A 13,880-nucleotide genomic window follows, 5' to 3' on the forward strand; every position below is an offset into this window, starting at 1 on the left:
ATAATCGTCTTTATATAGATAATTAATGGTATTGTATCATTATCTATGTTAAAGATGAGACAAATGTGGTACTTGATCATCAGTGCAACTCCACACTTGCATTGGAAAACATTAATGTGGGAAAGTTTTCTTAAGAGAAAACTTGTGGTGTTCAATGAGTTTGAGCAACAATACACTATGGTATTAAATGTGTGAGCATAGACTTCTAGTTGCATTTTTTTATGGAATAAAATTGTGCTACTCCAGTGGAAGAATAATACAAATGGATAATATAAGATAATAACTACATTTTATCTTAATAAAGTTCACAACAACCATGATTAAAATAGGGAATAGCAATATTCCATGTGGTTGGTAAATCATGAGTTGTGCGCACACTAACATGTGACCGAAAATAAATAAAAAAATCAAGAGGTTTTCCCTAGTTCTCTTGTTGGAGTGAATTTTTTTTGTTTATTGCTCCTAGTGACTATTGAATATTTCTTCTTATCTTAGGGGAAATCCACTTATTTTGACGATAAGTATTATATGACCATATTGATAAGGGTCAAGAGAACATCATTTAACAAGTGAGTGATCTTGGGTATAAGAATTGTATTGCAAAAGGAAAAAAATCTATAAAAAAGTTTTTATGCATTAAGAAAACCAAGGCCATATATATTTCTTAAAAGCAATATGAGATTTTACAGTGCATGAAAATAAATTTGGCATGCATGGTGTTTTGACACATTCAAAAAATTATAGCAATAGTTTCTTAAACAAGAAAAATACAAAAATGTATAAATATGATCGATTCTATGGACATAATCTTAAGATAATTGTGACATGAGTGAGGTCTCTATCGTGAGACATCACTATTCAATAATTTGAAGCATCAAGAAAATTCATACATTATTGTTTCAATAAGAGACATGGAAATGATGTTGATAAAAAGAGTTTGATGGATGCTCTTAAAAGACACACTCATTAGATGAGGTCAATTCAGTGTCCTAGGTCATAGTACCTAGTTTGCACAAATCCATCAACTAGACAAGGTATAGACTAGAACTATTTATGAATGAGAGACTTTGTGAAATCCTACGTGAGGAAATACCCATGAATTTTGGTGCAACTAGGAGTTTGTTGGAATTACGTGAGCATATGTGGACACAGAAACAATATGCACAAGAATCTCATGACTAAGCATGAGGTGGCATGGTACAAATAAGCACAATGTGTCCAAGCATGATGTGGCACAATGCTAGTAAGCACAACGTGTCCAAACACGAGTTGTCATTTCTTCAATGTGAAGAAAGCTTAAATACGAGAGGCCTTTAAGAGCAAAGTCTTCTTAAGCTTGCAGTGTATTTAAGTACGAGGTCTTCTTAAGTATGAGGTGTTCCTAGGTGTTCTTAAGCACGATGTATTCCTAAGTATGATGTGGCCTTTCTAAGCATGATGTGGCCTTAAGCACGATGTCACTTTTTTTTGAAAAAATCTTTAAGCACAATCAAGTACGATGTGTCATGTGGAAAAAATGTCACAATGAACATATCACATCGAGCATGTTGTGTCGAGTTGCATACAAGTCAAGTGTTGTGCTATGAGCAATACAAATTGGAGGTGATGTGTCGCGATGCATACAAATTACTTCACGTTGAAGTATACTTGGGGTTGAAGTATCTTGTGCCTATAAATAAAGACACGCCACACTTTATTCATTAAGATTTTATACATAGAAAATAAGAGTGAATGATAGGTAGGTGTGGGGAAATATGAGTTGACACTTGAGTACCAAAGAAAGGTGCACAATAGTGCTATCATCCTGTTCAAGTCATCTATGTGGTGCCCTGGAGGTTTTAAGCAAGCATAGCTGATGAACCAACGCTTTATTTGTCCTATCAGAGTTGATTGAGATCCTGACCAACTGTTCCTTATTGTTCCTCCTTGTTGTCATCACAAATAGCATTAGAAACTTGGATATTTAAGATCTCTTGGTGAAAAGTAGATAATTTTTTATAATATAATTTTTATATTGTGGAATTTGCCTTTACGGTATGACAAATTCCTTCACTTCTTGCTGATGTTGCAAAACCACATGATGCCAATGCTTCATGTTGCTGTCATTCTTCATTCCAAAAACTTCTTCATTACTTTCAGCCACACCAAATTCAATGCCCCCAATTTCTCAAAATGCCGTTACTTCACCCTCCACCCCCCTCCAACCATCTCTCAAAATCCGAAACCGTAGATTTCAATGTCTTTGATTTGACGTACTTGATAAAAAAAAAGTGTTTGCAGCATTTCCGAGATTCATTGACTCAATTCTTCATAAAATAAACGTCCTTCTTTGATTTCATATTATTCCCTAACTTTCACAAGAGACATCGCCAATAGTTTCGGCCGATCACGATTTGTGCTCAAACGAAATAACATCCCTAAGTATCATTTCAATTTCTACATTACTGTTTTAAGAAGAGTCAATGAAGAAATAAATCAAAGAAAAAAGAAATAAACAAAGCTGATAATAAACGAGCCTTCACATGAATATTCCAACAACTCTCTCACTCGTTGTCTTGCACGGTCACAATTTTGAACTTGCTGGTCTTTTTTCCAGCGGGGATGATTTTAATTTACTCTTCAAGTCCTCTTCCCTACGGTTTCGCCGCAATTTCATACTGAGAGGGAGCCATCATCGGGCTAAATAGATTCGCCAACGACTACCGGCAGAAAGACAATTGGACAAAAACAGTAGGATCTGCAAAGCATCGGAATATAGAGAGTGAAGGATAAATTAGAGAGATAAAATTGTATATTCTTGGCAAAAGTACATTTGTAATTTCACTTATAGAATTTCTTAATTAGATTCGCTATGTGGGTGTGTGTGGAACAATCATGGTTAAGTAATGACGGACGATACAAGATTTCATAAAGTACAAAAGATCTGACACAAGTTTTAAATAATAGAAATATTTTGTGCAAGTTCATAAAATTAAATGTAGATTTTATGTTGTTTCTTCGAATATTGTAGCATATTTTGCAAAATAGAAAAATGCTATCTCCGTCATAACTCAAAATATCCATTTTATTATTTTTGTTTGTCTTATTCAAATAGTATCACTTTCTATTTTAGTAAAAAATAGATATATACTAGTCCTCCGCAATGACCTGATGGTGTGAGGTTGGATTTATGACCGTGAGGTCATGGTTTAAACCCTCGATACCTCAGGTCACTTGCGACGCATGGTTTGTCTAGTATGATTCGTCTGTCGAACTTAATTTGCAGGGCGCACTTTGAAATAGCGACCGGGGATTCCTTGGAAAAGAAATAAAAAAAATAGACATATACTAATTAAAACTCAAAATAAGATTTAAAATCTTATTAATTTATATATAAAATCAAAATGAAAAAATATTAAAACTTATTAGATAGTTTCATTAATTATTAAAAGATGGATTATGAATTAAAATCTGTCTGAAAAACACAGTTGTCCTAGTTGAGTTCCTACCTGGTCAAAACACGAAGCGAAGCTGGATTTAATGGATTGGAATAGAATCTTCCATCTGATTCGCCGAAAGAAAGTGAAAACCCCAAACTTTTTGGTGGGGTGGCGTGGGGTAGGGTTTCAGCAGCCTTTCGGTTCCGACTCAACTCAATTCAATTCTCCCCTGCGCCGACTCCCACTCACTGTCGGCATTGCTTCTCTTCTTGTCCCCCATTTTTATTTGTCTTCTCCGTAACTACTATTATTCTCATTCTTATTTTATTCCAACTACCATCTCTGGAGAAACTTTCCCTGTTTGAATCCTTCAGCCGCACCACCGCCCTAGGAACCGCATCTCCACCCCTGTCAAGGTATGAACATCTATCGTTATACCTTCTCTTCCCATTCTTTTTGTCCACTTCGATTTTCGCTTGTTGCGTTGGATGCTTTAATTGATTTACTGACTCAGACATGATTTGTTAGAAATGAATGCGTAGATTGTCATGATTGATTTGCTACTAAGCTATTAATAATTTGAAATTAAATAATCATGCTAGCTAATTTCGATCATTTAGCTCTCTCCTTGATGATCTTATCTGGAATCAATTTTTCTATCTTCGCTCTCCTCCATGGATGGAGCTAGTTAATTTGGAAGTCTCAAATTTCCAACAGTTCCCAATTTCATTGCAGTGTGGAAGCTTTTGAGAATTTAAGGTCAATGGATTTAAGGGGCCGAAATGAATCAAGATCAAAAGTTTCTCCCGTGGTGGCTTCTGTATTAGTTAGGGCTGTCCTCGAGTGGATGCTGATTCTTCTGCTGTTTATAGAGGCTAGTTTCGCGTTCTTGGTTACGAAGTTTGCCCGTTACAGCCGATTGCAAGTTCCCTGCTTGCTATGCTCTAGACTCGATCATGTGTTGGGGAAAGAGAAGGCAGGATTCTACTGGGAACTAATCTGCCGAAGACACAAGTCGAAGATATCTTCTTTAGTTTTCTGTCGACAACATGGAAACCTTGTTGATATTCATGGAACATGTGAAAGCTGCTTATTCTCATCCACATCTATAGAAAAGTCGAATGCCAAAAGATGCAGATTGATAGTTGGTAAATTGGGCAACGGGCCTTGTTATGACCCTTTCCAAGATGCTTCGGCCGATGAACATATATCAAAAAACTGCATGTGCTGCAACGAGCAATGGATTCCTAGTATTTGTACAGAGAAGTTGTTTAATAGCAACTCTGAGGGAGCTGAGATTAACGAGGTGGTATCTTTTACATCGAAATATGATGTGGATGAGAAAGCAATGGAGGGTTCGTCTCAAAGAGGCCAAGTGTGCGCCGAGGACACTGATCCCCTGCCACATGTGGAATATATGGACATTAGAGTTACATCTGATGCTGAATCCGAAGGTCGGTTCTTGGATAATAAGAGCACTAATGTGCATTTTTGTGTAAATGAGACATTAGGCCACGATTTAGCGTCCAACTGTGCACCTTCAGAACCTAAGACCATCACACTTGTTGATTGTCCATCTCTTGATAAATCAATCCATCAAGCTTCTCTTGTCACATCCTCGCTAGAGGAGCCATCCGATCTTGCTCACAATGCAGAATCTGAGGTACCCATTAGACATGATTTAGAGGGAAGTAATTGCCAGCCTGCTGATTGTAAAAATAATGTCGATGAAACATCCGAATCAGCACGTGGATCATTTCCAGAAGCATTTACTTCTCCAAGAGTGAATGGAACCCATCATGAGGCGCCCAAAGATATCAGTAAGTCAATAATCTTCTTTCAAACTCTGTTTCTTTCAAGTGAAAGTTACTGCGCAGATTATATTTATATCACCTTTTATTCGTTTGCTGTGTATGTTTGATTGTTTACTATTTGCTTTAGGTGTTCCGATCACAACTGAGTTTGAGAAAGAAGTTAATGTTGGATGTGAAGAAACTTTGGTGGATCAAAATGATGACAGTATTTTAAAAAATGAAGTTCGGATTGATTCAAAACATAAGAAAACAGATGCCAGTACACAAATGGTGGAGTCCTTGGATCTTGGTGATGCTTATAGATTAGCTGTCGGCCCTAGGGGAAGGCAGTTGTCCGGAAGACTCTTAGAACAACAACGGTCTATGACGGAGTCTACAAGAGCTAGTGAAGATTTAAAAATCCTGCTTTCGCAGATATCTGCTGCCCGTACGATTGACTTACCATTGTATGATATGAGTCCAAGGGTGAGTGCAAACAGTGAAGATTATAAGGCTGTGGATGGTTCGAGTGTTTTAGGGATGCAAATACTTCAGAGAAGAATCTCACTCGAGAGAAATGAATCCAATTTGTCTTTTGATGGGAGCGTTGTCAGCGAAATTGAAGGTGAGAGTGTGGCAGATCGTTTGAAACGGCAGGTGGAGCATGATAAGAAAATAATGAGCGCTCTGTATAAAGAACTAGAGGAAGAGAGGAATGCTTCGGCAGTTGCCGTTAATCAAGCAATGGCCATGATTACGAGGTTGCAAGAAGAGAAAGCAGCCCTCAACATGGAGGCACTGCAGTGCCTGAGAATGATGGAAGAACAAGCCCAATACGATGGCGAAGCGCTGCAGATTGTTAATGATCGTCTTGCAGAGAGGGAGCAGCTGATTGAAAATTTTGAATATGAACTTGGATTGTACAGGAAACGATTTGGGGATATATCTCTGTCTGACAACATAGTTGAGCCATCACCTGAATCAGGAGTAGAAGCAAATAGTGAAGAAAGTAACGTGGCTGCGCTAAAACATGATATCAATATTAACAACGATTGTGGAGGACATGAGGTGTCTTCCCCGTGCTTTGAAGATGAAAAACAAATTATTTTGGAAAACCTGAGCAAGTTGGAGGAAAAACTGATTATGTTTTCGAAACATGAAGTCTACCCTGACTCAGCTGATGATGCTTTTTCGCCAGGGGTTTCACACGGAAATGGTGAAATGGAAACAAAAAATCGTCTGCCAAGAGATACGGTTGTGTATAGAGAGGCTTCTTCTGAAGATCGATCTGAACATAATAACTCCCAACATGAAAATGAAGGATTCGTACACATTGATATGGATGGCGAGTTAGATAAAATCAGAAACAAGCTTGCTGCTATGAGCAGAAGATTTGAGGCACTTGAGGCAGAGAAAAACATTATTGAGAGTTCGATCAATTCACTCGAAAAGGGCAGTGAAGGCTTTGAATTCATTCGAGAAGTAGCTGATCGAGTACAAGAGCTGTATTTGGCTTACATCAGAAGAAGTGAGGTTTGAGATGAACTCTCAAGTTTCAAGATGTCTATGGTACACTCTCTTTACTGTGTGTTTATCTATCGATATATATATATATATATATCGAACTTTTGAGTGTTCTGGGCTTTATTATCCCGAGTAGTTTAGCACTCAATATCAAGAAGAGAAAGTGTCCGCAAAATGAAAAACAAACATGAAAAAATTTTGTTTCAAATTGTGCATGGACAATCTTAGGTTCTTTATTGCTATAGGAAATCTGTGAATGTTGTCTTGCCACAAATTGTAAATATTTCTCGTACCAAAGCTAGTGATGCCGTTGTAGTTCACGGATATCTTTAAAGTTCTGAATGTGTGTTCAAATTGAATGGGATTCTTGTATTGTGCTCTCTACTCAACATCAAATTATTCTAAGCTGCTCGCAATCCTTGAAAAACTCCATTAGATTTATTTATTGCATCTCTTTACGTTGCTTATGGACCTCATTTTTTTGTTATATAACTTTGATGAAATGAAGTATAAATTACAAGGTGTTTTTAGCATTGTTAGTTGCCTTGTATTGTGGAAGCCGTAAAAAGAATGCTTAATTAAAGCTTCAATGCCTTGTATTGTTCAAAGAAGCATATCGACAACTTGGAGCCAATTTTTCATACTGTTATTCTGCAATGCATGGATATCCTTAGGTTCTTTTATGTTGTGTTACAACTTACAACTACAATGATTAAAGTTTTTAAGGTATTAGTTTAACTTTCATGGTTTAACATGCCCCATTCCAGTACTATTCAGATTGAAAAGCGTCGCAAACTAATTAATTTTTGTGCGAAATGTTCTGCAGATTCTACTAATTATACATTGAAGGAGATCGATTGAAGAACTATAATGAGAAGGTGTTGGTGGAATTGATGATGAATTGGTTGTACTGTACAGTGTTTGTGTCATTCTTGTTCGATTTTGGTGTTTGTGTTTGTGTTTGTCTTGGCTTTGTTTCGATTTCTGCCTCAATAGTTTGAAAGATTTGAGGTTTTTGCTACACCATATGATTTTTTGGTTTATCTCAACTCATAAATGTCTTTGGATACATTGTTTATAAATATGAAATGCTTCCTTTTTCTTTTCTTGTGTCGAAGACACAAAGAAGTTTGATTCTGCAGGATCATCGCGTAAACGGAGACATACAAAAGTTGATACAGAAATTGGGATTGGGAGAGACTAATGAGAAAAGAAGAGGAAGCAAAATATACACACAACTTCAAAACCACAGGTTTGTCTTCTCTACAACATGACACAAAATAATAAGTGGGATCAAGTGGTCCGGTCGGACGGATTCTTTTCCGATCATCCCTTCATTTGCGAACGTTCCTAAGTAAAAATGCTCAGAATGACAGCTATAAATTTAAAAATAAAAATTAAAAGGTATTAGCTTTCTTCTTCTTGTTTCTTCTTCGTATCTAAGTCGAGATACAATACATGCATGTAGCGACTACGTATGTTTTTATCCGTTACGTGCATTTGTTACTGCTTCTTTTCGTTGCTTTCAGCATTATTGTTGTTGTTGGTGTTGGTTGTAGCTGCAGCATTAGTAGCAGATGTATTATTTGTGTTGTCGGATGGATGCATTACTGAATCGAATTTGTCTGATTTCTCCAGCACGATTTCGATCTGATAAATCCATCCAAAAAATAATTTTACATTAGATGATGATCATTCTGGGAAGGTTAAATTTGAAATATGAGAAGTACTGACCCGAGCTTTCTGAATAGTTCTTCCCTTATTTGCATCCTTCATTCCCACCGTCGATGTTACGATACCTGCAGTGAATAATTCTTTATTTTCTTTTCAATGCATCTGTGTGTTTTTTTCGTAGCCATTGATATATAGAGAAATTCTAATAGAACAGAACAGCTTACTCTTCTCCTTCACCAATCCATTGTTCTTGAGGATCTCGGTTATGGTTACGACTGTGGTGATTGCTGTATTCAGGCAACATAACATTAAAAATTGTGAGAATATGAAACTAAAATTCTCTATTTTAATCGTATATATTTATAGTGATATATAGATCGTTTAAGTAAAGCAAGAATCCTACGAATCTCTTATAGAAGACAACTGTCGTAAATATAATATATTACTTTTAAATATATTTTAACACTCCTCTTCAAACTCAAGATATGAATGAACAAATTTGAGTTTCTCATAAGTGACCGAAAAAGATATAGCCGAAATCTTCTACGAACAAACTTGAAGTTGAAAGTAAAACTCTGTTAGTGGAGATTGAAATAGTAAGACGGAGACGAATTGAAAATGACCGCATGATCGCGGATAGAAGTAAATACATCTATAACGGGTCATGGATGTACTCGGAGAGAATTTGGCTCTGATATATGTTAGAATATGAAACTAAAATTTTCATTTTCAAATCCTACGAATCTCTTACACAAAACAACTAGTATAAATATAATATATTGCTTCTAAATATATTTTAACAAAAACATTGATATTTGATATGACAATTTCTTTTGCGGATGAATAATGTTCGAATCGAAAGGAATGTAGTTTGTACCCATGCCCAATGCAGAAAGTTCGATCTCTTGATGCTGTTGCAGGTACCTCTGCACGGAAATGGCGATTCTTCATGGTTCGATTTCATCGAAAAAAAACATAAATAAAATGAATATGTAGGGGGAGAATTAGAGGTACCTTTGCAAGATTGACGTAGAAGAAGAGAGGTTTCTTGGTGTTGGAAACTTGGATTCTACTCTTCTTCTGGTTGATCTCGTCGGCGGCGCTTTGCTTGGTTATCATGGCGGCGGTGGTTTCGCCATTGTCTGCGGCTGCGGTTGCCGTGGCCATTGTCATTGTCATTTTTGATGAAATGATTATTAAATATTAATATTATTATTAAGGCTATATATGTATATGTATATGTAATGCAGAAACGGAGGGAGAATGTGGAATGTATGTATAGAGAAGAATAAGTTGGGAAGGTTTGGCGGAGCGTTTAAATAGAGCTTTTTGACGCTATCAGCCTTTCGCTTTTTACCTTTTACATCTTACCATACACTACGCAGATGTACGTGTTAAGAGATAATTGCAAAAAATATCTGGCAACGTATACCCCATTATCACTTTTGTCGTGTATTTATATCGTTGGTAAAATATATCCCACATGTTTACAAAAGTCGCTACTTATGTCCTTTGCCCGCGCATGACATTCACACCACGCGCTCTTACTCGTGATCACGCGTGGCCAAATGATAGAAATAGCGACTTTTGCAAACATGTGAGATATATTTTACCAGCGAGATAAATACAAAACAAAAGTGATAGTGGGGTATACATGTAGAATATTTTTTTCAATTTTCCCTACGTATTCATTTATGAATTCGATAATCATATATATTAGTAATTAATTTTGTAAATTAAATAGGGAAACTTCGATTAAAATATGTGTAAGGAAAAAAAAAAGATGGTAATAAAAATAATTCCCTTCTCGACATGATTTTCCACTCCCTACCCTTTATTTAATTTTATTTTTAAAATTTTATTATTAATAAAAAAATGTATATAGTTATATGTGTTTTTGTTATCTAATGCTATGTGGCATATTTGGTGATTCATACTATATTAATAGCCTATAAGTAGGCTTGTATCAAAATGAAATGAAATACTTTGAATGTGTTTGTTATATGTTTTGATTTGAAAGAATATTTTTGATGTAAATTATAGGAAATTGTATATGAAATATTTTGGAAATTTGTTGAGTTCTTCGCTTAATCAAAAGCTTGTCTTTTTTCATTGATATTGTGTCTTTCTCAACCTCTTAAATTTTTTCCTCGGTCTCGACCTTGTCCACTACTATATATGCTTCCCTTTTTTTCACTATCATATCTACTATTTACTTCACCTTCTTTAGTATCCAGATTTTGCTTAGTTTGGAAAGCATCTCGACTAATATTGTTGAGTGTCTTTCCATTCTTTTCTCATAGGCTTTTAACGAACTCATCACATCTTCGATCATCAAGAAGAGAATATGCTTAATTTATGTAATGACAGTGACCATAGTATTATAATTTGGAGGCGAACTAACTACAATTTTCTCCACCACTCTGCTATTTCTAATTTCCTCACCAAGCAATCTCATTCGATTAATAATGCCCATCAACCGAGTGTAGTGATACTGGACACTTTCAGATTTCTTCAATTTAAAAAGTTTCAAATTCTTTTCCAAGCGTTTGAAGATTAATATTTTTTACTTTCAAGTTGCCTTGGAACTCCTTTTGAAAAATCTCCTAAGCTTCTTTTCCGGTGGTTGCATGCTCTCATGATCCTGGAGAACAACTCCGTCGACAAATCTTGTTAAATACATAAGAGAATTTTTGCATTTCTCTTTCGATTGTCCTTCAATATTTTTCATGCACCATCACCCAGATTCATCAAGTCTTCAGGGTCTTCAAATATATCTTTATACTCTCACATGTACTTGGAGATAAGTATCTTTTTTAATTTCACAATCCAATGGTCATAATTTTTTCTAGAAAAAATAGGAATTGGTTGTGAATGGCTTGTGTTGGACAATTTGAAATATAAATGTTGAGGTGGATAAAGAAAAACACACACACACACATAGTGTTCTAATACCAATTCGTGTTGATTGAAGGGTAGGTGAACCAAAGAGGAAGATTATAAGACTAAATATTATTTCTCATTCATAATTTTACTTACATTAACACACTTTTATTCTAGGTGGAAGATCTTTCTAGACATAATAAAATTAATTGAGTCACTTAAATCAAAAGTCTAGAAAATATAATAAACACCATAAATTACACAAAACACATTAATCATCATAGCATATTAATAAACAATTCCAGATCCGATTATGTTGACGACTACGAAGTTTTAATCAAAGAACGACAACAGTTTTTTCTCATCCGGCGGAGAAAAACTCCGACATTACAGACAACAATCAGCACTGGGCTCCGGTCGTCTTCTTTGATGTTCTCTGAACTACTTCGATCTTCTTACCGATGATTGGGACGATGATTTTTTACTCAATCCATGGTCACTACAAAAAAATAACGGAATTTCGTCCCTAAAGTTCACGTAGCTAACGTAATTCTATTCCTAATTCCGTCTCTAATGTCATTAGTAACGGAAAAAGTAGATTTAGAGACAAAAAAAAATTTTGTTACAAAAATGATTTTTTCTTGTAGTGGGTGTCGAATGGCTCATGATATTCATGTCTCAAGGTGGAGGTCGGTGCTTCACTTTAAACTTCAATACCCACCAGAATTAGCATAAAGAAAGATCTTAGAAATCTCATAGAAATTCTCTCTGAAACTCACCGAAACACTGACCGGAATCTTATCGGGAACAATTACCGGAATATTTTGATTTCTAAATTGGAAGGTTGCTTTATCAAATTTTCTCTCTAATTGATTTCCCTATCTCACTCTCACTCTCACTCTATCTCGATTGGTTTCTTCTCACTCACTCTACAATCCACCATCTAACTTAATCTCAAACTAACTAACACACGGTTTTAAAAACACCCAAACAAACTAACTTAAGCTAATGGGTTGAGATTTGATACGACGGTTTGGGCTTAGGGCTTGGATTTGGATTGAAGAATTTGGACCGAGTTCGGTAGGCCGGGCTAAGAAGTGAGTCAACTATTTATTATCAAAAGATCGATTGGTTAAGCCAAAGCCAACATTTCCAACATACATGATTTTTTATAAATATTATTTATAAATACAATATACATATGCTAAGTGTTTCGTTTCAAATCAAATCTTTGATGCAATCGTTTCAATCCACCCCCTCAGTGAAAAAGAGTAATACATTCTGAAAATTTCCTACCAACAAACTTCTATGCACTCAAAGTGAATTATTTGATTGAATCGCTCGCCTCTGTCAACCATTTTTTGCTGCTCTGGTCACCGGCCAACGAATCTAGACCGACCATCGTCTTCCCCATCCACGAAAACACCCAACTCCGATAAGCCAACCGACGATCGTCTTCCCTAAATTATGTCGATTGTCTTCTCACCGTTCCAGGCACTTTCCATCCTCTGCACCACCGCCAACGCCTTGATTCTTTGGCGGTTTTCAGGCCACTGCAACATCACCATCACTCTCGCCATCATATAAAAACCCCCGAAAACCCTTTTCTATCACCAGAAACCGCAATGGTCGCCATGCAGATAGTCGACATATTTGGTTGAAGGTCACCGGAGTTGTCGACGGAAATCCCGATGTCCGATCCTTAACATCTCACCATAGCTGGGTTCGCCACATCGGAAAACCTTTATACCCAACTTACCATCTCCGATAACCACCTAAGGACGCCGGTGAACCTTCGCTGGAGTTTCGTTGAAAAGTCAACCTCACCGGATCTCAGTTTTCCGATGTTCAATCGCCGTCCTTCCACCAGATTTGGATTCCTCATGCCTCAAAACCTCTTTACTGAGCTAGTAGTTTCTGGAAACTCACCCTAACTCTCCGGAGACAAAGTAACCGCCACCAACGATTTGGTAACCATCATCGTCGCCGTTGATCTCTCTCATCTGACGTCCGATCGGCGATCTAACTCCACCATGGTGCTCACCGTCTTTCATAGCCCTTATGTTGATACCATCGTCGCCGATGAATGCCTCACAGCCGCACGACGGTGTCACCGGAGATGCTTAATCACGACGATCGTCGTTCTCATGTTTCTGGATGTCCGACTGCTATTATTTCACTTAAAATGGATTCAGCACCTCAAAAAAACCCGTCTCCCAATCCTATCATCGCCGGAGAATGCCTCTAAGCTGATTGTTGGAGAAGACGGCCGAACTCACTGGAGCTTAGGATTCCGGCCACCCTCGTCGTCTAACTGTTTAAATGTCGATGCAGGTGTGATGAGGGCATCAACAAACCCACGTGTGGTGGTCCCCATGCGTAGTAACCGTCTCCCTACGCCAACCGTCGATGATGGAGCTCGGGAGTAGCCGCTGCAGCTACTCCATCCGACCGGAGTTTGGCCATTCTGATGATACGAATGAATTTCTAGGCCCTGAAAACCTTAGGTAAGAACTGCCCAACTCTGCATGCCGTTGTTCAAGTACTTTTGATAGTGATTCAAGTCCAAAAAGGCCATCTTTAGCGC

The 13,880-nt window shown here is 37.0% G+C and overlaps 2 protein-coding genes across 4 annotated transcripts; one reads left to right on the forward strand and one right to left on the reverse strand.

Annotated features, from left to right (window-relative positions):
• Positions 1-3,562: 3,562 nt before the first annotated feature.
• LOC127262450 (myosin-binding protein 1-like) lies at positions 3,563-9,452 on the forward strand. Of its 3 annotated transcripts, XR_007841135.1 has the most exons (5): positions 3,563-3,835; positions 4,155-5,239; positions 5,361-6,781; positions 7,563-7,988; positions 9,331-9,452. XR_007841135.1 is itself a non-coding variant. In XM_051291137.1 (4 exons), exons 2-3 carry the CDS (start codon positions 4,183-4,185, stop codon positions 6,749-6,751), a joined length of 2,448 nt encoding a protein of 815 aa, XP_051147094.1. In that variant the 5' UTR covers positions 3,563-3,835; positions 4,137-4,182; the 3' UTR covers positions 6,752-6,781; positions 7,563-8,607. The 3 variants fall into 3 exon arrangements, 2 of the variants coding, with proteins under 2 accessions (XP_051147094.1, XP_051147093.1); XM_051291137.1 differs by lacking the exon at positions 9,331-9,452 and having other exon boundaries at positions 4,137-5,239; positions 7,563-8,607; XM_051291136.1 differs by lacking the exon at positions 9,331-9,452 and having other exon boundaries at positions 7,563-8,601.
• Positions 8,240-9,589, reverse strand: LOC127262385 (uncharacterized protein At2g34160-like). Its single transcript, XM_051291038.1, has 5 exons — positions 9,425-9,589; positions 9,288-9,336; positions 8,635-8,697; positions 8,471-8,535; positions 8,240-8,386 (listed from the first exon to the last, which is right to left on the reverse strand). Exons 1-5 carry the CDS (start codon positions 9,587-9,589, stop codon positions 8,240-8,242), a joined length of 489 nt encoding a protein of 162 aa, XP_051146995.1.
• Between the last annotated feature and the right edge of the window lie 4,291 nt (positions 9,590-13,880).

This window comes from Andrographis paniculata, unplaced genomic scaffold (genome assembly GCF_009805555.1).
Source record: "Andrographis paniculata isolate CXL003 unplaced genomic scaffold, ASM980555v1 Contig65END, whole genome shotgun sequence".
Taxonomy (NCBI): Eukaryota; Viridiplantae; Streptophyta; class Magnoliopsida; order Lamiales; family Acanthaceae; genus Andrographis; species Andrographis paniculata.

Coding starts and splice junctions, on each gene's coding strand:
- LOC127262385 (XM_051291038.1), bottom strand. CDS start 9,589: ATGACAATGACAATGGCCACGGCAACCGCAGCCGCAGACAATGGCGAA. Junction 9,337..9,424: donor TCTACGTCAATCTTGCAAAG/GTACCTCTAATT, acceptor ATTTCCGTGCAG/AGGTACCTGCAACAGCATCA. Junction 8,536..8,634: donor TGGATTGGTGAAGGAGAAGA/GTAAGCTGTTCT, acceptor TATTCACTGCAG/GTATCGTAACATCGACGGTG.
- LOC127262450 (XM_051291137.1), top strand. CDS start 4,183: ATGGATTTAAGGGGCCGAAATGAATCAAGATCAAAAGTTTCTCCCGTG. Junction 5,240..5,360: donor TGAGGCGCCCAAAGATATCA/GTAAGTCAATAA, acceptor TATTTGCTTTAG/GTGTTCCGATCACAACTGAG.